Source organism: Mercenaria mercenaria, chromosome 14, assembly GCF_021730395.1.
Source record: "Mercenaria mercenaria strain notata chromosome 14, MADL_Memer_1, whole genome shotgun sequence".
Classification (NCBI taxonomy): Eukaryota; Metazoa; Mollusca; class Bivalvia; order Venerida; family Veneridae; genus Mercenaria; species Mercenaria mercenaria.
The window spans coordinates 30,164,827-30,190,802 of NC_069374.1; the positions used below are offsets into that span (position 1 = coordinate 30,164,827).

The 25,976-nt window shown below is 35.3% G+C and overlaps 1 protein-coding gene across 1 annotated transcript in view; it reads right to left on the bottom strand.

Moving 5' to 3' along the window:
* Positions 1-25,271, bottom strand: part of LOC123543237 (uncharacterized) — a 76,769-nt gene extending 51,498 nt beyond the window's left edge. Inside the window, exons 1-8 of the mRNA XM_053523151.1 lie at positions 25,178-25,271; positions 18,135-18,830; positions 17,859-17,912; positions 16,751-17,239; positions 16,514-16,567; positions 15,482-15,970; positions 4,076-4,160; positions 2,344-3,140 (exon numbers count right to left, since the gene is read on the bottom strand). Coding sequence (XP_053379126.1) covers positions 2,344-3,140; positions 4,076-4,160; positions 15,482-15,970; positions 16,514-16,567; positions 16,751-17,239; positions 17,859-17,912; positions 18,135-18,825 — 2,659 coding nt within the window. The 5' untranslated portion in view covers positions 18,826-18,830; positions 25,178-25,271. The remainder of the gene's footprint in view (positions 1-2,343; positions 3,141-4,075; positions 4,161-15,481; positions 15,971-16,513; positions 16,568-16,750; positions 17,240-17,858; positions 17,913-18,134; positions 18,831-25,177) is intronic.
* Positions 25,272-25,976: the final 705 nt, after the last annotated feature.

Genomic DNA, 25,976 nt, shown 5'->3' on the forward strand with positions numbered 1-25,976 from the left:
GATAAAAATCGATTGCGATTGCAAAATGTTGTGTCTATTGTGTTCACAAGAATTTGTGGACGCACGACAATGGACGAAGGGCGGTCGCAAAAGCTCATCTTGTCACTACGTGACAGGTGAGCTAAAATCATAATTGAGCCGCGTCATGAGAAAACCAACGTAGTGTGTTTGCGACCATCATGGATCCAGACCAGCTTGCGCATCCGAAAATAACTTAACGTTTCATTGCAGATGATAAAACGAAACCGGAACTTTTACGTTGTTTTCGTCTCTGTAACGTCATGACGTACTTCCTGTTTACGGACATAAAGTTCCCGCGCTTTGTTAATACGCTACTATAAGAAAAAAGTGCTATAAGAAAATCATTTGTTTGAATTTATTTTTACTCTTCTTTGTTGAATATGGTATGCAAGAAAAAGATTCAATCACTGGCTGTAAGTGCAGATAGGAATATCCGGCTCTCGGGTAACTGTTTACGCGGTCACTCGGCTGGAGCCTCGTAACCGCCTAAACAGTTACCCTCGAGACCGGAAATTCCCATCTGCACCTATAACCAGTGGAAGAATCTTATAGTAACGTATAGGTATTGTTTCTAACTTTGCTAAATTTTAAGAACTGCATACGATCCGCGGCAAAGAGCCACAACAATGTTGCAGGCTCGGTTTGATAGACATTTTATTTTCGTTAATACCACAGTCACACATACGGCGCAGATAGCCACGTTTAGCTACGGATAGAAACGTAGTAATCTGTATCGATCCGTACCTGAGCCGTACGGACTGGTACAGATTGATACAGTTTACTACTTTAAGGTACGGCTCAGGTACGGATCGATACGTATCGATACGGATTACTACGTGGTTAGACGTAGCTATCCGCGCCGTATGTGTGACTGGGGTATTAAGGATTTTAATATGTAATTAAAAAAACTGAAGATTTTCGACAGGGTAACAAATTATTTAACAATATCAAAGGGTTTGGAATGAGGGTGGTGACCGCTCGGTGGTGGGGTCCGGTAAGGGGGTGTTCTACTCTCACATTATCTGTTGTTAGACCATGCTCTCTATTTTTTGTGGAATACAAGTTTAGTTTTAGTGTATTCTATTAAATGAAGGTTGTTGACTTTTGTGTATATTTCCGGTAATATTTAGAGTATGACAGTAGTCCAGATGTTAACATGAGATAAGATGGTGATATGTCTAACAAAGTTCCAAAGGACCTCCTTATAGATTTAATTTTCAATTTAGGTATCATGTGATATGTTTATTTTTTATTTAAGAAACAACCCAGCCGCGTAATATATTTGTTCGAGTAGGTTACTGGTACTACGCATAACATGGATGACTGAAGGGCAGAAGTCAGTAAAGCACAGCAAAGACATCTTATTTGCGTCAGTAACGTTATGACCCGATCTAATTAGGTGACATCCTCGAACAATGTTACGGTCCTGATCACCAAGATGACATTTGTTTTATCATGTCAGTTGCATAATAATTACGTAACAATTTCCGTATATTACTAACTGAAAAAGGGCAGCGTTCGGTAACATATAAAATAAATATTATTCAAGTCCAAGAAAAATATATACTACAGCTATTTGAAGAAAAATATTTTGACAGATAAAATTTAAGAAAATAATACATTTTCAAATATAAGGAACAAGTTTTAAGTTATTTTGTGAGTATCTAGACTCGAGAATGCTCGCGGGTGGACCAAAATTAATAAAAAACGCGGAACCTAAGGTAAGATATAATTAAATTTAATTAATTACATTACGTATTTTTAATCAAGCCATTCCTTACAATAAATTCTGTGGTCAATTTTTTTATAGTGGCACTACAATTCGAAATAATTATGATAATGATTTAATGTAGGTTAACTTATTGTTCTTTTCGGTCTTTTTGCCATACGTAAAATGTGCATGCATACGAAAACCAAAACATCCGGTAAAACTACGGGACAACCAACCGCATTGCAAATAAAGCTATTGAAAAGACTGCATTATGCAGAAGAGCATTAGCGCCAGCTGCGTGTTATTCTATAAAGTATATAACTTGACTTCTTAGCTCGAGATTTCGAATTAAGTAACCGTAATGCCCTTTATCGCAATCAAGTTTTAAATTTAGAACAGTTTAGTCGAATGTCGAGGTACTTAGCCGAAAGATTGAATACTGAATATTAGTAATTCAAATTACCGAGTTACCGGTGGCAACTGAACACAATTTGTATATTTTATGACTGGTCGACGTAGGTTTATACATTAAAAACTAATGATTTTCAGTAAGGTTTACTTCATACAAGCATGAATTTCGATTTATTTAATATACTGATAAAGCAACCAACCCCAATGCCATTCATCTAGATTACCGCTGCAAGTAACTAGAAGTCTCGAAGTTTGTCTGTGAAACATCATCGATGTAAGACTAGGGGCGTAGTGTACGTCAGCCAAGTCTAAAACTCCGATCTTCTCTAGATCGCATGTGTAGCGCATAATCTTTGCATGGGTTTGCTTGTAGGAACAGAGAAGAAATACATCATCGTCACCTGTGCATAAAGAGATTGGATTTACGTTTTTCTTATTAAAATGCAGGCTTCGTTTTAAATGCTTACTAGAGGAGAACATGACTGATTTGATGCAGTTCCGTTTCGCAATTATGACGCATTGTTTGTCACTGAACAAAACCATTTTCTTCTCGTCATCCTCCTTGCGTTCCTTAACAGGCAGCCGTTGGCTGTAAGTTAGCTGCAGTTCCGAGTATATATAAATTGTATTTCCATCTAAAATCGACACCTCTCCATCTTCTCCAACAGCTAAACAGTCACAACCATGCTCTATGTTTTTAGTCTGTATACGCTCTATGCTTTCTGTTTTGAATTCATATAATGATAGCCGTTGATCACTAACAATGAGAAGTTCTTGATCCCCTGTCTGGCAAATCTTTTCAACGCCTTGTTCATGAGTTTCGAACGTGCCAACAACGTCAAGATCTGAGTTCAAAAGCGAAACCGTTGCAGATGTGTTCAAAAAGAGGAATTTATCATCCCCGAAAGGGCACATGTCCTCAACGATGAAGAATACATCTGAAGAGTGTAAGTTCCTGTTTATCTTTTCAGGCTGGAGTGCATCTGAACTAGCATTTCTGTAACCAAATAGTGTTTAAGGGTATTAATATAGACTCTAACTCAATTCAAAATAATTTAAAGCCCGAAAAAGACTCATATGACAAATTTTAAATGAAAACAGCACTGGTTAGACTAGCTCCTATATTTTGTAATCAGTTACATTTTTTTTTTCGTTTTTCAGTTATAATGATTAAAGATAGTCAATATTATATTTCCAGTATTATAATCTTACAATAATATTTTTTCAAAAATCTCCAGAATAGTTCTTATGTAATACATTTTCAGTTTAGTGGGTAGTCTAAGCACTGGTCTGACACATGTGTAACAACTGGGACATAACTCAAATACTTCCTTTATACATAACTGATATCATAATCATTTTTGATGTAAAATATTACATGTCTAAGTATTGAGGTCATAATACGAAACATCGTTACATATCTTATCTTTTATTCATTTAAGCAGTTTGTCAATTTATGTCATAAAGAAACGTTAAAGACATAGAGATTGTTAAGATTAACTAATTCCAGGCCAACTTGTTGGATCCGATATGTTCACAAAACAAGTGGCGTTCTTTGCTAGAAACAAAACTTGGTTTTAGCTCCAATCAACTAAAATACCTCGAGAAAAATCTTTGTTTGCGTTGAAATACATGTATGATCATTTTCCATGTTCTTAATTCCGTACTTGTTTAATTTCATAAGGAAATTAATGTTTCTCACATTAAAAAAAATCCTTATACAAACCAGATGCTCTCTGAAAATAATACACTTTTCTGTAAGTATCATCATATTTAATTATTTGGTATATCTAAAGTTAGATGTGATTGAAATTTCTTAAGATGAGCTGTACCATATTAGAATATCTACATGGGGCATGTGGATATCAAATTTAATTCATCAAAACGATACAACAAAAATAACAGTTTCATACAGTTTATCACTTTACGTACTGTTTCTCGGTTGTGTATGCGCTTTCTGTTATGTTTTGACCATCATCTGTGATCATTGGAGTTTCACACTGTGTTCGAGAATTGCCTTAAAATGAAAGAACTTGTTGAACTATGAGACATTTATATTTCATACATCCATTAACAGTATATCAATAAAACAAAACCACTTGTAACATCATGGCACTTACATCGGAAAGTCGAAATCAGCTGCTCCCACTTCCCTAAATTTGTTAACCGTTTTAGCAGACCAAAGTGGTAGACAACTGACACCATCATAGTGTACAGTCGAATTTAAAAACGATCTTTCACACAGGTTCACGACGATTTTAAATTTGCCTTGATAAAATACATATAATGAAATGAATTTCTTTTTTTTTCTAAGATATTTAAAGTATTTCATAAAGTTTATATTGGACAAAGCAGTTATTGCTGCTATACCAGTACCGCATCGAGACAAATGTTGCTAAACTCAACAACTCTAATTTCACATCTAGTTTTTATTTTTTATTTTATCTCAGCCAAACTGTGACAGATTTAAATGAAATTGAAAGCATTATTAATGATTAGTTCAGTTGAATAAAAGTAACAATGATAGTTCATTGATTCGTGACAGTTGCAATAAAGTATTCCGAAAATAAAAGCATAAAATGAGTACAACTTGGTGCTGGTCGCTATGCGGCAAGTAGTACAGTATGCCGGGTTACACAATTTTGCGGCAACCATTACACTTTTCAAGGGATAGAAAATGCCATTATTCTGATATCGGATACTATTATACAGGCATGTAGTAGTAGAGTGTCATATTTGTATGTTTCTGCAATGAGATTGTGTGCGACATTAGCGGCGCCGTATTAATCCGCGAAAAAAACAACAGTACTCATTTTCTCGATGCAAGCTTATCACCATTTATTGCATATTTATTTTACTTCTAAAATGATACACACGTCGCTGTGACATACACCGGATGTTTTGTGTCATTCAGATGTGGAAAGCGGAAAAAAAAACGTTTAAACTAAGCGAGTATTATTTAATATTACGCAGGAAATGTCGTCATCGGCTCACATAGACAATTTGACAGTTGTTATGTAGAGATTTTGGCAAATACAAACTGAAATTTTTTAATTAACTTCAAGTGAAGTGAAAGATGTAGAAAATCATTTAGTTATAACAGCTCAGAAAAACGCAGAAAAATGGTTTGCGGAAAAGAAAAGCTGATTTTGAAGTCGGTGATGTTGATTTGGTTATCGAACATGATAAACCCGGTGGTCATGGGACATTGGGTAAAGCAAGGGGTGGCAACGGTTAACGGGTAAACCGTGTACTCGCTTGATGTTCCAAGTATCTATTACGAAATTTAGTAATCGAGTACTCAGAAAAAAAGAAAAAGAAACGACTAGAAACACATCAATTTTAATGCGGCCGTTTAAACGACACTTTAGTGTCTACCTGACAGGTAACACGTGTTTGCAAAAATCATGATCACTGTAAATTGTAATTAGCCGCTTATTGCAGTACCGCGTATATCATAAACAATTAAAAAATCACACCACAACTGTGCGCAAACGTTAAAATTAGCGGTACATCATAACGAATATATCCTTTATAATTTTAAAAGTAAACCGGTCGAACTGTATGCCGACCTCGCAGTTTGCTCCAGAAGGTCGGCTTAACGTTTTATTATTCGTCGTTATATATAGAATAATCACGAGATTAAATGAGCTATTAAAATGTACCTAATTTTTGTATGTCGTTATAACATAAAGAAGCACTATAGTACGTTCTCATTCTTACTGTTCTAATAGTATATCAAGTTTGCCACTGTGTTCTAATCAGTCTGTCTCAAAATGCCATCTAAGTCTAATGCTTGGAAGAACTATTCCGGTTACAGAAACCACTCTGGGTTATAACACACTAAATAGCCACCACTATATATTCTATATAAAATGACAAGTTTTCATAATGCTGCAATACACACATAGACCCATTTTAAATTTCTTTAACTTACATTTTCTTGTAGAGCAACATTTATACTGTAAAAATATCCAAAGAAACGTAGGGGTCATGTTTGATGCAAGAAAAATATTTCTGGTCAAACGGACACACCGTAATTTTTACACTGAAATGACAATCACAATTTAGGGTAGGGGTGTATGAATAAATTTCAGATGTTAAATCAGTTTGGAGTCTTTTTTCAACATGCAAATGCTACCAGTATGTCAAGTATAGGCATGCAATATGATTTCAACCAATATATAGCAATCATTTCAAGGAAAAATCCTTCTTACAGCAAAAAATAAAAACAGAACTATTTGAATCCGCCATTATGCGACTACCATTTTTTCATAGGTGCTCAGGCTATTTAGTGTCTGTATGCCAATAAGGAAATATGAAATTTTTTTTTTCAGCTTTTTTGCTCTCTATGTGAAGTTTCATCTATATTCAGCTTATAAAACAAGTTTCAGCCCAAACAAACCAGTAGTTTTCTCAAAATCACTATTTTTGTACAGCCATCATTTTGTCCAAAGACTGCGGTTTAAGCCGTTAAATTTGGCTGAATCACATATAGTCATTAAACGCTGTTTTTTCCAAAAACCCGTAAGATATTACATCAAATATACCACCAGCAAGTGCGGAATAGACAACCACACTGAAAAAAACTTATAATTATGCAACTGTGATAAAATATAGAACAAAATTAGTGTTTAGTGATTTTTTTTTTTTGTTAAAAAAAAGCTTATTTTTCAGTAAAAAGTGGGAAAATTGTCTTTTTTTTTCATCTCAAATGCAACAATACTGCATATTTTTGCATTCTATAGTTAAAGTCATATCTCATGGCCATGGTATTCAAGTTCTCTCCAACTATTCATGTCAAAATGTAACTAAAAAGGTGTTGATACTGCACACCTGGTCTCTGCTAAAATGGAATGAAATGGTATCTAAGGATATTACTAAAGATCTTCAGATTTCACACCACACAGGTGATGGAGATTCTAAAGGTCATTCTGGTGTAGACAAAGGTCAAGGAACTAAAACTGTGCACTTGAAAGATGTGAGGCACCTAGCAAATTCTCTAAAAAGGCAAATTAACCGGGCGCCATTTAGTGACAAAATGTTCCGTGGTAAACAGAAGTCTAATCTAAAAAACAGATTTGCTCTATTTATTAAATCTAGGTGTGTTTCAGAGCTATCAAGTGCACATAAGAAGTACAAAAGCAATTTGAAAGTAATAAAACACAAAATGCCTAATATAATTTCAGCAATAGTACTATGTTTCAAAGGTTACTGTGGTACCTCATGTTCTAAATACAGCTTGGTTTGTTCTGGCAACTACAGAAAAGCAAAAAACTATATGCCAGACAATGTCAGGCTTAAAATGACTGATGATGATGAGACTTTACTCAGGAAATGTATTGAAATTCTCCTTGGTCCAGAAAGCATAGAAAAAACTAAATTTTTAACATCTACACAGAAATGTGAAGCAGTGAACAGATCCTATAATGCATGCTTGCCCAAAAATGTTACATTTCTCCGCAACTGCCATGGCCGTATCCATGGCCAGATTCTAAGACTAAATCATGGGCTTGCTGACACTGTTATCCTTAAAGCTAGGGTAAATGGTGTAAAACTGTCACATGGCTCTTCTGTTATCAGACACCTTTTAATAACAGAGTACTACGACAAATTGCGTAAAACTACTAGGTACATATCGCGAGCAAGACGCAGTCGCACCACGCCAGTATAGGTACAAATTACATACAGATTTACACTATTCAAAGGGTCTCACTGACCCCAAGCCTGACTTTTCTAGCACCCCACACCTAAAAGATCATGCTTATGCATAGAGTGTGATATTAGAATGAAATAAAGATGGTTATAAGTAAAATTATTGTGCTGCCTTGTGGCCAGCTGAGCCGGCACTGCACACATATAACAAGTTATATTAACCGCACAAATGTAAATAAGCCTTGTATAAGTTGTGTATATAATAGTGCTATATTTATCAAAAATATTATACAAAAATAGTAAACTACGTTATACCATAGAACACAGTCCTTGAAAGAAAACTCCCTAAACTTATGGCCTGAGCATTGGTCCCCACATTTCTGCCTTTCATTATTTATGAACTGGGGTTCAGTGCTCAAATGTTTCGGGTTCACACACAGAGAAAAGTGGCATATATGCGACACGTGTAGGCCTTCGGGTATTTTTAAAATATTTCTAGTGGCCTGACACATAAGTCTGTGCACATAATATTGTTTTCTGACAGTTTCTCCAGGCAGTTTTGTGTTTTTTTTCTCCATAGCTAGGATTTTTATTTACTGTCGTACAACCAAGCCATTTCTGACACCCTTTTTCCCCACCGGTATAGAATTATCATTTATTTTTTGCTTAATTCTTTCAAAAATCAATTGTCTGGGTTGATGTGCCATGTTTACAATTTTTTTTTTAATTTGCAGACGACAGACAATTTTAGTAATTCTACCGGGTGACAATTCTTATAGGTTATAACACACTAAATAGCCACCACTATATATTCTATATAAAATGACAAGTTTTCACAATGCTGCAATACACACCTAGACCCATTTTAAATTTCTTTAACTTACATTTTCTTGTAGAGCAACATTTATACTGTAAAAATATCCAAAGAAAAGTAGGGGTCATGTTTGATGCAAGAAAAATATTTCTGGTCAAACGGACACACCGTATTTTTTACACTGAAATGACAATCACAATTTAGGGTAGGGGTGTATGAATAAATTTCAGATGTTAAATCAGTTTGGAGTCTTTTTTCAACATGCAAATACTACCAGTATGTCAAGTATAGGCATGCAATATGATTTCAACCAATATATAGCAATGATTTTAAGGAAAATCCTTCTTACAGCAAAAAAAACTGAGAACTATATGAATCCGCCATTATGCGACTACCATTTTTTCATAGGTGCTCAGGCTATTTAGTGTCTGTATGCCTCTAACGAGTAACCGAGTACTCGATCGATAAAATCGGCGAGTACTCGAGTACCAAAATCGGCACTCGTTGCCATCCCTAGGTAAAACCCTCGAGGTATTTCCAGATGTATAAGGTCATGTGCGCATAATTAATTTGCAGATTGGAGAGAGCAATAAATCGGTTGTAATTAATAGAGAAGTCCAGTCAGAAAAGGTAACACATTTATGATACAATTCAGGAAATAAAGAGATAACAGTATGTGTGATAACACTGTGTTTAAAGGGCATAATAATCCCCGTGTTATGAAAGTTATTTCGTGATCTAATTATTCAGAAGGAATCTGGAAGTTATGCAGATACATGACCTGAATGAATAACACTTTACCTGGAGAAAAAATTAGAATTTTTGTCGATGCCCGATAACAATTACCAGTAGTAATGTTTTGTTGTTATATAAGCATTTCTTGACTTTGGTTATTATAGAGATTATTTTGTAGAGCATTACAATGTAATTGAATACATATATTATAGATGTATCCTGTTGAAAAGCATGCAAAGTTTTAGGGGGTTGATTTGGGCGGCTTTCCATTCTTTGTCTTTAACCGGACTAGTTCTTTACCTTGATCACCGAGTCTCAACGTAAGCGTTGACCGGTGGCATGCATAATTACGTGAAAGCAGGGCGCTTTTTGCGGTAGTTTTCACCAGCCAAGGTAATGTTTTCCTTCGCAGTTTGTTCATTATTAAAGTTTTGTTATTGGGAATTGGCCGAGGATGATCTACAATGAACACGCTTTTATGGGGATGTATCGAAATTTTCGTATCATTTGTATTTTTTTCTTACATTCAGGAAAAATACGTATTTACCTACCGCCCCTTTTTTTTCTCGTTGTACATGGATAAATTAGTGTTAAAATATCTCGTATTTTCGTCATACAGACCTGTACGATACATTCACTTTAACAGATCGGTCACCGTTGTATGTAGTTTCAAAAATACTTAGTCCGGCAAAATCCGGCCGTCGGCGAAGGTTTTGTCTTACGTCCGAGTCGGTGGTTCACAAAAATAAAAATGCGTAAGTACGAGCAGGTGGAACTTGAAAAACGTTATTTCCACGAGTTTTCATGATCCGACAGCGAACAAAAGTCGTTTTTATCAATATGTAGACTAACATTTCATGTTTCTTCTTAAAGTTTGTGCACAGTCATTTTAAAATATTTAGGTTTCATACTTGAAGCCTATTCTATGAATTACAATAGGGGCGCAGTAGCTGTACTATGAATTAATTGTATGCTTTTATGTATACATTATGACATGAATACATTGTCACACTATGGTACGTCATTTTGATAATGACGCCAACATCTTAAAGCAAAATTACTGATAGAGATATCTGAATTAAGTAAATTTATGTTTTCTTATGAAATAAATTGTTTTAATTTTGGTGGGTATCGTCTTGTCTAACATAACGCCTCACTGCTAATCCGCACCTGTATTTGTATTTATAGTCGTATCAGTTCAAATACTAGTCTGACAAGTTTTAATCCCACGGGATTTTCATGGGCAAATTTAGTGCAGTGACAAGTACATTCTTTATCGGAAATCCGTAGAGGACAGATCGTTTACAAAAATTCCCTCCCGCCCTTCCCATTACAGTAACTTTGTTGTTTTTTTAACATATTTCTACCGTCAAGTTTAATCTGTTTCAGGGTCACAGTGGTGAATCATACTGCTGAACCCTGCCACAAAATGTACTGCTGCACCAAACATGTCACGCCGCTTCTGTAATCTATGGTATATTAGAGAACAAACTCTTTACAGTGTGTGTGTATAAACTCAATTTTGCTAGTATGCTTCTGTTGGTATATTTAATCATCATGGAACAATACGGTTGAATGAAACCGGCTTGATTTTTAACTGCATGTATTCATTTATAAACATTCCGCATGCTACTATCTTTTTCGTTTTGGTACTTTGTTTGTTGTTTTTTTGTTAAATTTGGTTTGAATTTGAGCACAAAGATATCATGAATTAGTGCGAGTTTACTACACAAAGCGATAGCATGCAGGTTCGCAAATTCTGGCATTGTATTTGCAGAAATATGAGGAGATGGTCTTAATGTCATTTATTCTGTAAAAAAAAACAAACAAACATAATTGAAATATTTTTGTAGGACATCGTTTTGTACATCGATTTATAATTCGATGACAGCTCATGAACATTACCCAGTTTTTTGTGTTGGTTTTGTTCTGTTTGGCACATTTATTTTATCTACTAGAAACATTGATAATAGTAAATACTCGGAAAGCAGGGGCTGGAGAGAGCCTTTTCGCTGGTCAGAGCCTCGGTTTCTCCCTACCTCCCCCCTCATATATAAAAATATCATAAAAAATAGAAAAGAGTTAGGGTTGGGGCAGCCGGCTCACAGCATACGATTAACCTGTCTTTCTGGGTAGTTTTTAGATGGAATTGAAACAAAAAGTAATAATTATAATAATAATAATGCGTAAAGATTAAGATAACATGACAAGTATGTGTCATAATTATTACATATGAATTGTCCATTCTGTATTCTGTCTTACTGCATATGTTCATAAATAGTCCGGTAAATGTTATGTTTCTTTCGGCATATTGATTGCTTAAGTACATGCATATTTGGAAAGAATTATGATATTTCTGTCTATATATATTTCGAAGGCGTTCTATTGATGCATTGTGTTATTGGGATATTGATTGTTATATGAACAGTAGTTAACCACCATCTTTGAAACCAGTTTAAGTTGTTTGTTTGGTATTAGTTATATAGTAAAGGAAAGAAATAAGGCGTGTATGCGTACATAAACTTGATTTTATTACTAATCATACATTATTTGCATTGATCTGATTTCATCAATTTATAATTATTTTATTGTCGTGTCGTGACTTAAATGGCGCTTACAAATTGTAATCTTTATTCGGGGTACAGTAAAGAAAGTCTTCTTTATTAAAATGTTTGGCTCAAGTCAATTCTAATTTCATTTTAATTTTTGTCTGTGTTGTGAGCAATATTTAGTGATCCACAAAATAATTTATTCTTGTATACTACGGCAGTATCAAAATAAAAGCTCACTTGTCTAGGTTGACCTTCTCGTATCTGCAACCTCGCGCTCGGTTGGTCATCTCTTATTATTGGTGTTATTGGGCGGGCGCTCTTTAACCGTTAAGAGGGGCCTTGTACCATGTGGTCCGCCATTCACCTGGTCCATGGATTGACTGTGTCTTATATAAACAGGGTTGTTCAACTTATCGGCCATACGATTATTAGTGATCAGTCGAAAGTTGCATTTGTTATATGTACGTGTAGGTCTGTACATATTTTTATAATTTGTGGATCACTTTGCTACAAACCTCTAACACATGGGTATGTTGAAACAGACATGTAAATCCCCCCTGTTTTCTTACGTTTCCAGTCTGCTGGTTAGCTCAGTCAATCGCTTGGATGGATTATATTATTATTGTAGTATAGTTTGCTATAATCATTCCCTCGCACCGGTCCGTTTGTTCATAGATTACATTGAAACATTTTTTTCAATATTTTAATATTTTTATGCGTTTGTTTGCTGAAGACTTTCTTGACTTACATCAGATCATTTTTATTTTGATCTTGGTGTTATGTTTCATTTCGCATTTACTTAATCTAGGAAGAATATTTTTGTTGATTTCCTATTAGGTCTGGTATGTTCTGCGCTTATTTTCATAGCTTTCTGCACCTTCGCGCTGCTATGTTGCTTCCAGGCATTTTAGCTGGAGCTTTGTCTTTTATATTTTCTCATCATTTTCATATATGCCATGCTATATATTTACAATATGCCATAATTTTCATTTGAAAATTAACAATAAAGTCACGGCCTTATCCCACATAGTTTTGTTTCGTTTTTGCTATATTACTTGGTACATTCACCTTTGTCTTAGAACCGATGAACTCCCTTATGCAGTCAGACCCGTACTGTAGACAGCCTCCAAAAAATATAACCTGCTTACTATGGTCACACTTCACCTGTCTTGAGAAAATATATGTTTTCACAAATACCGGCATTTTTCAGTCCCCAAGAGAGGTTCTGCAGTCGGGTTTGACTGTATATATATATATAAATACCCTAGCACCCACCAATAAATTAAATTTATCTATGTTTGAATTTCAGTCATTTGCCATGTATTTAAGTACAACCATCAAACTGAACGTGACTGTGTCGTCCATACTGGCCGACATGGAAGGCGTATTCCGCACAAGATGTAAAACATGTACATTTACATTGCAATTATATCTACCTAAGAGTGGGGAGGTGGCAGGGGCCCCATCCACTACAGAATTACATGTTTTTTTTAATGCCTAATAGAAAGCGAACATTCGTACAAGCATGGACACCGCCCACTGGAATCTGACAGACCAGGTCCCCTTTAGAAAATTGTTCTGGGTATTTAGAGTAGGCCCTAGATGTTCATGTACTACTAACTGTTTTATTCTAAAATAGAGAAAGGTGGAAACTTCACAGGTCGCTCAACACGACAAAAACGAAAATGTTGCAGGCTCGGTTTGATTGAGCCTGTTGATGGACGGTAGTGAAAATGCATGCTACCGTCCACACCCTCTATCCCCGGGTTGAGCAGAACTCAACATTTACACATGCTAAAAGTACAAAAAGCAATTTAGAGACATCCGCAGACCGTTTTGATGTACAATAGAATCTTAGTCGGTGTTTCTGAGCATAGGCATTTATCAGTGTTCAAAGTGTCTTTATTGTTTCTTAATTGATACAAAATATTCGATAGATCAATGAATATGCCATATACAGTTTGTTGAATAATATTTTGAAAGAAAAAAGAAACAGTCATGGCCGCAGAGAGCGTACACGACTATTGTCAGTGCTTTATATAAATTATCTTGATTGAAAAGTTTAAATCGAAACAAAGTCATTTTGATTATTCATTAAGTGGTTTCTCTAAGTCGAAGAAGGACCATAATTCTAAAAACAAGAGCACTGCATGCTGGTGCTGGACACTCCAACTTTTTTGTACTTGGTAAATGGACTATGGTAAATTCAATAGTATTCTTAGCCAAAAAGTGTGACGTCATCATTTTAGTGGCGTTCTTTCTAATGAAATAACATGTAATACATGTATGTAAATCAAAATTTGATACCATTATAAATATGTAAAATAGGTCCCCCTTTTTCGGACACCTTCAATAAAACATAGTTGAAATCATGTTTTAACAGTAAATGAAATTTAAATTGCACAAGGAAATATTAGTCAGGATGGTTCACAAAGTCTGTAAATAAGACTGCATATGTATATACTTAAATTGCACACACTTCTCAGATGTATGACTTCAGTCTATTTATTTAATTTTGGGTCGTATATAATACTTCATTTACTTTTCTCCCAAACGTTGTATTCTTTTCAATCCGAGACTTGGGGCGTCATTTTATTTTAGACATCAGAGATCAGATTAAAAAAAAAAACTGAGTCTTCGAACAAGCGGTTGGTGAAAACGTTCTTTGATTCTAAATCCTCGACTGAAGATAATTAGTTTATTGTCCTTTATTTCAAAATATCTAAATTACACTTCTTATACACAAACATTGCATATAATTCTATCCAAAGGAAATAATTAGACGAGCTCTTATAAAAGATTTGAATAGTAGCCTATAGGCTTCAAGTATGAAAGCTAAATATTTTAAAATGATCGACTGTGCACAATGAAGAAACATGAAATGTTAGTCTATATATTGATAAAAATGACTTTTGTCCACTGTCGGATCATGAAAAGTCGTGAAAATACCGTTTTTCATAAGTTCCACCTGCTCGTACTTACGCATTTTTATTTTTGTGACCCACCGACTCGGACGTAAGACAAATCCTTCGCCGACGGCCGGAGTTTGCCGGACTAAGTATTTTTGAAACTACATACATGTACAACGGTGACCGATCTGTTAAAGTGAGTATATCGTACCTGTATGACGAAATATGTGACATTTTAACACTAATTTATCCATTTACAACGAGAAAAGTAAGGGGCGATAGTCAAATACGTGTTTTTAGTGAATATTTTCTGAATGTTAGAAAAAACTACAAATGATATGAAAATTTCGATATATCCTCATAAAGGCGTGTTCATTGTAGGTCATCCTCGGCCAATTCCCAATAAAAAAGCTTTAGTAATGAAAAAACTGCGAAGGAAAACATTACCTTGACTGGTGAAAACCACCGCAAAAAGCGCCCTGCTCGCACGTAATTATGCCACCGGTCAACGCTTACGTTGAGACCCTGTGTTGGTTATAATATTGTTTACAGTCCTACAGTCTATATGATATTCAACAATAACTTAAACATTTTTCATAAATCTACCCCTGAATAGTATACTAGCATATATATGATATGTTATCGTTGAAATTAACTTTAAAGCTATACTTACCATTGCTAGTTTCACCATTTGTTGCTTCCGATTTGACAACCCTGTCTGTGTGTTGCAATGTTATAATGTTGCCAAGAATGGGATGTGGACCGAACTCCTCTCTGCATTTCTTTAACAATTTTTCCTCACACGTTATAATCACGTTTAACTTTCTTGCACCGACTACGCTGTATAACATATCAAATTTCTCAAGCCACGCACACGCTCGACCTTCTTCAAAGCGATATTTTCCAGCAAAGTCTTCCACAAGGACTAAACAAATACTACTTAGACTTACGAGTTTGATATCTTCAGGTTTGTTTAGAATGAGGAACTGGTGCGGTTGGTAGACAGATGCCAAGTATAAGGCAAGGACTGTTTTACCACATTTCTTCGGCCCAGTTATTAGAACCACTTTATTCATCTTGAGCATTGATTTTGCCTTATCACAAATTATTTTGGAATGTAGAGTATCGTCTCTGTTTCTGTCCATGAAAACGGCTGTAAAATCTTAAATTAATGATAAAGAAATTAGTATTAATTTACATGATAAAGCCATTAGGACTAAAAACATGTAAAATGACAACATAGTCCGGTAAATAGTTAGATAAAGTTAACACGAATTAAAACCTCAAATTGATATAGGGACCTCCATTCCCGGAAGGTTAAGGTTTCTGGTTTCAAATCACTTGCGCATCACCGTTGTAGGTTCAAACCTTCGCACAGGGTGAATAATTCTTTCATGTGAGGAAGCCATTCAACTGGCTTACGAAGGGTCGGTAGGTCTACCTAGGCGCCCGCCTGAGATAAAGAAAAAAGAAAGGAGGGTCACTTTGAGTCTTCCTACACAAGAAGAAACTTATAAACTATTATTGTTTCTGTGTGACGTTACTTAGTAACCGCAGCCCCCTCCCCGACCCCAGAAAAAAATCATATAAATATTATAGACTTTGGAGTTATGTGGATTATGTAAATAAAGAAAAGTGTAAGAATCAGAATTATCATTGTGATTACACGGTAAGTTCAGTTCATGTATTGAGTATATTCACCTACCCAAGAGATTTTGTGCCGATGCGCTGATCACTCCTTCAGACTCCTTGGTGATACCTGAAGAAACAATGTAAAGTTGAACTGTTAAGGATACATGTAAGTAGGAAATACATCCCTGTTTATTTTAACTGGAAGAGCTTCTTTATAATTTTAATTCTTCAGATCAACAACAGCTAAATATTTCAGTCTGTCTGTTACTGGTGATCTGTGAATATCTTACTATTAAACCTTTTTCTCTACCTGTGAGATCAGCTGGTGTGGTTTCAGATGTCGGTTGATATACTTGGACCACTTCTTCAAGTATGTCATGCCCGTGGACATTTGAAACTTGCTGTAGAAGCTCTACATCACAAACGATCACAATATCCAGATGTTTGCTTCCATCTGATGCTCTTGCAGTCTGAAGCATATTACTGAAAATATCAGCCATGCTCTTTGTTCTCTTTTCATCGAACGTAAAGTCACCAAATGGTTCTCGGCATAATACAAGGTCAACTTCTTCTGGGTCTACATGACGCCAATCCGAGGAGTCTCTCATCTCCACACACCGATTATGGTTGTACTTCATACTATGAATTGCGGCTAGAGCGGTTTCTAGATATCGAGTATCTCTGAAACCCGTCACCACGACATGGTGAACATCACGGAGTTTTGTTTTGATATCAGCGACTTCCGGTGGACTATCGAAATTAGCCGGCAAATCTTCTTTCAATGTCGTGATAAAGTATTCTATAAAGTAAACAATGATGGGAAATTCTAAATTTCTAAATGAAGAGAGATAATGCGAATTCATTCAAGCAACGTTTTTATCTACATATAATTATATAAAGCATGTTATAACATTTTGGTTATGAATAAATTTACATACGGAACAAAATGTTGTTTTCAGTAGAGTCATCAGAAGCACCTGGAATATCTAGTTCTATTTTCCATAGGTTTCATAACATATACTTCGGATAAATTCACAGTTTACTTGATTTTTTTGGGCCGATTCTGCTATTTTTTCTTGCTTACGTTAAATACTTTAAAAGCAATTTCTTACAGGTTTATTAGCAATTAAATCGTTCATATTCTCCGTGATAAAATAAGGGCCTATAGGTAAACCTTGGATGGTAAAAGCATATTGACGTATTACACATCTATGAAATATGATTCGAAGAAGACGGTTCTTTCCGTATGTTTTTGGTTTTCCTGGTACAAATGTATTATTGTTTACTGGTTATTTAAAAATATAGTATTTCCAGCAGCAGCATTTTCAGCAGCATTAAAAAAACTGATAGTTCTTTTACAAATTACTAAACATATTTGATAATGTATGTGTTGTGACTAGAATCAAATTTCCACTTACTGTTCAGTTTTGCCAGTATTTGGTCAACAGTTTTCATTCGTTTAACCTTGTCACCTGAAGTTATATAACAACTTGTATATGTGCTAGCAGTACTGGAATACTTACAGAAATATGAGTGGTCGACATTAAACATTCTCATCAATCAAATAACCGAAACAGTCCTAAATCCGGCCTGAAAATGTTACTATTCAATGTCATACTACTTGATAGAATTTAGAATGCGCCATATTTTTTTTGCAAAATCCACTGCTTACAATTTGAAGGGAAATATCTTACCTGAAGGACCAACTGTTTTAACAGAAGACTCTTGCAGTATAGTCCAACAGTCCCTGCTACATTTTGCATTGTCCGCTGTATGTTCTGACATTTCCTTGATGATTTCTTTCATATCTTCAATTTCTAACTTCAGCTGCATAATAATATGCTCATACCAATATCGTAATGAGTCTCCTAGTCTGGGCATATTGTTAATTTTTGTGTCGTCTATGTCTTTTTTTATTCTATCCTTATACGCTGGCGAAGGCTGTATTTGTTTTGCCAAATCTATAGTTGCTTTTTCTAAAATGTTCCACATGACATCAAAGTCTGCATCCGCAATTGAAGTTTCGGACATATGTTGCAATCGATTCCGAATTACTCGTATGTGTTGAATGGCATCTTCCTCTAGCTGTTGAAGCTGCATTTTAAAGAATTCGTCCAAAAGTAAAATCACAAGAGTAATGTCCCATGACGATTCATCCACTTGACCTGTCATAGGGAAGAGCAGTTGCCACTGATCTTGTCTGATAAGCTTTCTCCTCTGTAAAACCTGCAATTGAGGCTTTTTGGAAGCGAGATATGCATCGACAGTAGTACATGTTGGTGCTCGGGTCGGATCTGCATTCATATACTTCAAAAACAGCTCTCTGAGTGGTTGTGGGCAGATGTTAACAAGAAAACTCACAAGGCGGTAATACTTATCAGCCATGTTAACTGAAATTCAGTTGATTGTTATGAATATTGTATAATAAGATAAATATTTAAATAACATAATTTAAGTGAATATAAAAGATAATTAAAATTGCAATATCTATTTCTGACATAAATGTTGTTCTAACAACCTATAGTATGCAAAAATCTTACATCAATTTATCATTCTCATTAAATCAAGGTTATGTATAAAATAACGATTGTTCGTTTTCACTACATACATACGGGAGAAATTTACCTAGCCCCTGGCGGCCATACTTTTTGACGTCTCGTAATAATTTGAACAAAATTGACAGAAGGTTACATCAGGACTATTTTAGTAAAATTCTTTGAAATCGGGCCAGCAATTATTAGTGTATTTCAAGATATTTTGTAAAAATATTGTTTTCTATTTCTAGCTCTGGAAGAGTCTATATGCAATAATTTGGAATCGTTTGAACAAAACTGAATCCAAAGAACATCTAGACAAAGGTTCATCAACTTCCACCCAATGGTTCCAGAGGAGATGCTATTTTGCACTTTTCCTTTAATAAATCTATTTACAACATGTGGCCCCAGCCCTGAGACATAGCCATTTTGACCATAGGAGCAGAAATAGTACGAACTTGGTAGAGGAACTCTAGACAATACTACATAGCAAATATCTACTCCGTGCCTTGCAGTTTGTGACAACATTTTTGAAATGTTTGCCTTACACGTCTATTTAAAACATATGCCTCAGATCCCGGGCCAATTTTAACCCTAAAGAAATAATTTGTACAGTCTTGGTCAATGACTACTATACGATGCTACATACCAAATATCAAAGCCGTAGGCAATACGTTTTGTACAATCTTGAATATACCCAATTTTCTTAATATCAGACATGGTGGTCGATTCCTGACATGTGTAATCGATTATTAATTGATTACATGGACATATTTGGTGTAATCGATTATTATGCCCCCACTTTGGGGGGGGGGGGGGGCATATAGATTTTCCCTTGTCCGTCCGTCCGTCCTTCCGAGAATGTTGTGTCGCGCCTAGCTCCAAAAGTATTTGACGTAGAGTCACAAAACTTTACAGGAATGTTGGTCAGCATGTGTGGTTGTGCACCTGCGGTTTCGCGTCCGGATTCATTCAGTCATGTAGAAGTTATGGCCCCTGACTTTGTAAAAATTGGTCATTTTAGTGTGGTGTCGCGCCTAGCTCCAAAAGTATATGACTTAGAGTCACAAAACTTTACAGGAATGTTGGTCAGCATGTGTAGTTGTGCACCTGGGGTTTCGCGTCCGGATTCATCCAGTCATGTAGAAGTTATGGCCCCTGACTTTGTAAAAATTGGTCATTTTAGTGTGGTGTCGCGCCTAGCTCCAGAAGTATATGACTTAGAGTCACAAAACTTTACAGGAATGTTGGTCAGCATGTGTAGTTGTGCACCTGGGGTTTCGCGTCCGGATTCATCCAGTCATGTAGGAGTTATGGCCCCTGACTTAGTAAAATTTTGGTCATTTTAATGTTGTGTCGCGCATAGCTCCAAAAGTATTTGACCTAGAGTCACCAAAGTTTACAGGAATGTTGTTCAGCATGTGCAGTTGTGCACCTGGGGTTTCGCATCCGGATTCATTCAGTCTTGTAGGAGTTATAGCCCCTGACTTAGTTAAAAATTGGTCATTTTAATGTTGTGTCGTGCGTAGCTCCAAAAGTATTTGACCTAGAGTCACCAAAGTTTACAGGAATGTTAGTCAGTATGTGCAGTTGTGCACCTGGGGTTTCGCGTCCGGATTCATTCAGTCGTGTAGGAGTTATGGCCCCTGACTTAGTTAAAATTGGTCATTTTAATGTTGTGTTGTGCATAGCTCCAAAAGTATTTGACCTAGAGTCACCAAAGTTTACAGGAATGTTGGTCAGCATGTGCAGTTATGCACCTGGGGTTTCGCGTCCGGATTCATTCAGTATTGTAGGAGTTATGGCCCCTGACCTGGGAAAAAATTGTCATTTTAATGTCATGTAGTGGGGGCATCTGTGTCCCATGGACACATTTCTAGTTAATCAATTACTTTCAATTGGGTCTGTAATCGGTGACTTTCGATTACTTTGAGTAAAGTAATTATGATTACAAAATGATAACATTTGGTTACTCGAATTTATTCAACTGTGAAAATTATAAACATGACAGTATACATGTAAATTGCAATGCAGTACAATAATGTATGCAAAATATAGCATAAATGTTATTATGTATATTGTGCTTTTACTTATATATAGTAGCAATTTTTTTCTGGATCATGCTGTGCACTTAATCAAGACTGCTGCAGTCCATTATTTTATTTGCTCGAGTTACACTTTATCATCATTAGTTTTCGAAAGGTTGAGTCATCCAATTTACACCTCTCTGGCTGAATTTTTTTCCAGCTATGGAAAACAACCTCTCAACAGGGGCAGATGTAGCCTTTAATATCAAGACTTTATCACTGTTTCTCCAGAAGGAAACTGCTGTGGATTATTGTAATGATTTTTTCATGACATGGCAACATTTCAGAGCTTTCTCCACATTCAGAATCTGATTTATGTACTACCAAACTCTTAACATTAGGTTAAAACAAAAGTGACTGAGAACTTCTCTCATGATACTCCATGGAAAGGTAAGATTAATTGCTATGCCCTAGGGCTTGACAAGGTTATAACGTGTTACATGCATTTCTATTGTTCAGATTTTGATAAGAATTGTGAAATTACTGGCGACTCAATAACCTATATGTGAACATATTCTTTGTGATCAAGTGAAACAATATGTAAAGTGGTTTTCAGAAAACAAAATCCATCTCATTTTATTCATTTTACATAAAACAATGTACCATAGATAGCGAATGATGATCTTAATATCAAAAACTAGTTTTGGGTATTTTCTTTGTTTCAAGACAATAATAAGAATAAGGACATTGTATTTTTTTTTGTGTAAATTGGGGTTAGTTAAATAAAGTACATGGATGTAATCGAAAGTAATCGAAAATAATACCAAAGTTTAGGTCTGTAATCGATTAAATAACGATTATAAGTAATCGAAGTAGACTTTGATTACTGATTACAGTCGATTTTTTGACAAAATGTATTTGATTACAATCGATTACGATTACTGATATGAATCACACCATATCTGCCTAATATATGTTTATATAAACCATGTGATCTCCAGGGCAGGACCATATTTGACCCTAAGGGTATAATTTAAACAATCTTGGTAGAGTACCACAAGATGATGCTACATACTAAATCTCAATGCCCTTGAGCTTTCAGTTTTGGAGAAGAAGTTTTCCCTATATAAGTCTAAATAAATACTGTGACCACTAGGGTCGAGCCATATTTGAGCCTGGGGGATAATTTAAACATCCTTGGTAAAGGATAACTAGATAAAACTACATACCAAATACTACATCAAAGCTCTTGAGCCTGTGGTTTTGGACAAGAAGATTTTCGAAGTTTGACCCTTGGGAATAATTTGAACAGTCTTGGAAGAGGCCCATTAGATGACTCTACATACCAAATATCAAAGCGTTACGAAGATTTTCAAAATATTCCCTAAATAAGTCTATATAAATCATGTGATCCCCAGGGCGGAGCCATATTTGACTCTAGTGGGGGTATAATTTAAACAATCATGGTGAGTGACCACTAGATAATGCTACATACCAAATATCAAAGCTCTTGAGCCTGTGGTTTTGGACAAAAAGATTTTCAATTTTTTTCCCTATACAAGTTTAAATAAATGATGTGACCTCCAGGGCGGGGTCATGTTATACCCTAGGGTGGTAATCTGAACACTGTTGGAAGAGGACCACCAGATGACGCTACATACAAAATATAAAAGCCCTACGCAATGTGGTTTGTACAATACCATTTTAAAGTCCTATATAAATCATGTGCCCCTCAGGACGGGCTATATACGACCCTATGGGGATGATTTGTACAGTCTTGGTAGAGGGCCACTAGATGACTCTACATACCAAATATCAAAGAGCTACGCCATGTGGTGTGTACAAGAAGAGTTTCAATGTTAACCCTAAATAAGTCTATATAAATCATGAATAAATCAATGTAAAGAAAATCAGTTGGCTGATGAAGTCCATAGTAGACGGATGAAAGATCCCAAGGTTAGCTTTCAATACATTTTTGTGTGAGAAAGTAAAAAGTTATGAACAATTTAAGAATCTCAATATATTATTTTATTTGTGGCAGACATCTGTGCTAGCATTTGGAAAAGAGTACACATGTAGAGAGTGTTCTAGATCAAGTGATGATGTTTAAATTAAAGGAAAAATCAGATCTTGTCCAGATTTGTGTTTTCTTTCATTGTAATAGGTACTTCATTGGACTTTTGCTATACAATGTAAATGCTCTGCCTTAAAAAAGTGGTACTATGTATAAGACGAATGGCGCTAGCATGTAGTTAAACAAATATATTATATCTTTTAGATTTCTTTAGCCGATTTAAATGGGAAGAAGTTTTTCTACTTAAATTCTCATTTGAAAATTATATTTTTAGTGTACAAAATTAAAAAGTCATTCCTTAACTAAAATTACACATAAACATTATAAATACATGACATACAATTTTGTGTCTTAGTAAGAACGGTTTCTAATTGAAATACGGCAGCCGTTCTGAAATCGTCGAACATGTCATCAAAATTGTGACTTTCCTATAGACTCTCATTATGAAAAAAATGCGCGAGGTCCTACTTTTTTCAATCAGTCTACCTTGTTTGCCGAAATTTTGAAGTATACTCCGAAGCTTTGAAAAAATCAGGGTTTAATCGAATTGTACATCGTATAAATAACTATCCGAAAATGCAGAACTACCCAAAATTGGCTTATGTTCGCTGGTAGGGATTTTGTTTCAACCACTAAATCCACGAAATATAATCAATCCTCCGCGAGTATTAATGATTTAACACAGTGTTAGAGTATACTGAATCGAGATAATAAGTTTTAAAATAGTTATTTTTATCAAAACAAAAGTCATTAGATATGGGATATTCCGGATCATCATACTTATGTATGTTCGATGTTATTATGCCTCCCGCCCCCGCGAAGAAGCGGGGATATACTGCACCAGTAGGACGCGTCGTTCTGCCGGTCCATCTTTCGGTAGAGCTAACGGTTTCCACCTAATAACTTGAGAACCCCTGGACCCGGAAGCATGGTTTGGCATATGAAGAAGATTACTCTTATTGGTTTTGAGGTCACGGTCACTGAGGCCTGAACATTTAAGGTAGTTCTGCACGTTTGATAAACCGGAAGTGATGGCGAAACGTCATTTATCCGGAGAACGTAGAATAAAGCCTGGATTCGGCGTACGGAAATCAAAATCATTTTATAAATTATTGGCCACCTTTGAATAAATTTATTAAATTGTAACAGTTACTACCTTTCTAAGTTAAAACATGATATTAAAACATCTGACACGTTAAATAATTCAAAATAATGTCTTAAAATTAGCTTCAAATAGATGGTTTGGCCAAAAATCTCAAAAATAAGCACATGGACCTATACATTTTATTTCACTATATTATAGGCCATATGTTTATTTACGACTGTGAGAAATTTCATTAAAATCTACATTGTGGAAAAGTTTCTATTCGCGAAAATGTTACGAAAATTGCTATTTTCCCATAGACGCCCATTATGAAAAATTGCGTGAGGTCCAAATTTTTCAAATCAGTCTAGTAAAAAATCAAGCGCACGGCCCTATCCTTTTTATTGCTGAATTATCTAGGTATATTCTGAACTTTTGAAAAATCAGTGTTTAATCAAATTCTACATTGTAGAAAAAAGTTCGATCCAAACGTGCAGAACTACCTTAACACGTTTCCGCTCAATAACTTCAGAACCCCTTGACTCGGTATCTTCAAACTTGATTGCATGATTAGGCTTAATAGTTTTGGGTTAGTAGGTATAGGTCACAGTGATCACGGGACTGAAAATGAGACAACACATTATTTGGGTATACGTGTTTTACAAAAAAGCTCTGGTTTATTAGTAGTGTTTGCCTCAGTTCTCCTTTATCGCTCTTAAATATTCGCTAATGTGATCCTTTTCATTTGAAAATATCTTTAACATCAGTTTAGATAAGTGCTGTTTGAAAACGAGACAGTAACACTCGTGTGCTATTGTTTGTTCTGGAGGTATAGTCAAGTGCAAATTAAAGGACTACATATGAACGTATTAAAATGAAATTGTTAGCGTTGAAGAATTAGTCAAGTTATAATTTTCGGATTATCCGATTATTACCCTGCATTTGTGCATTGTAAATAATTATATTTAACACTTTTACTACAAAAATGAAAACTAAAAATAAAATCGTAAGCGATTACCTTACTTTACTTAATCCTGTCACATTTCGAATTAATCTATTAGTCCCACATTCAGTTCTCAAGCTATTAAAAAATAGTAACAAATGGGTTTTACCAATACCCGATATAGATTTTAATGTGGGTTTCTAAACACCGTCGTATATTTATAAACACCGAAGGACGGGTTTAATTGTTATACAGTTTGATAGGTTCCCAGGTAGACTGGGTACAGTTTTGAAATGTGAAAAAGGGACAGAATATCTATTGATGTAGTATTTTTATTTACCTATTTTGAAAACCTTTTAAGTTCAGACTGAAGAAAAAACAACAACACACTATTACTTGCACAAACTCACTTTACACAAGAGTATGTTGTCCAGTAAGTGACACAAGGATACCATGTTATGTACATATACAATAATGAACATAAACTATAACTTTAAACAACAGTATGGTGTCCAGCAAGTAGCACAGGGACACCATGTTATATATATGTACAACAATGAATATCAACTATATGAATATATGGAAATTGTAATTTTAACGCTGTTGCAGAAGACAAATATTTGTTTTGTTTGTTTGTTTGTTTGTTTTGGGTTTAACGCGGTTCTTCAACAGTGCAGTCCATAAAATAAACAAACGTGTTTGTAAATATGGACAGACGAAGCATTTTATAGTTGATGACAAGATACAATACATATCCATAGCCCTGACCCACCTAAAAACCGGGCCAGTCTATTTTATAAGTGCAACAACACGGTTGACCCATTTAAACGAGCTGTATTTCAGTCATATAACGGTATGCAATTAACCTAACCAA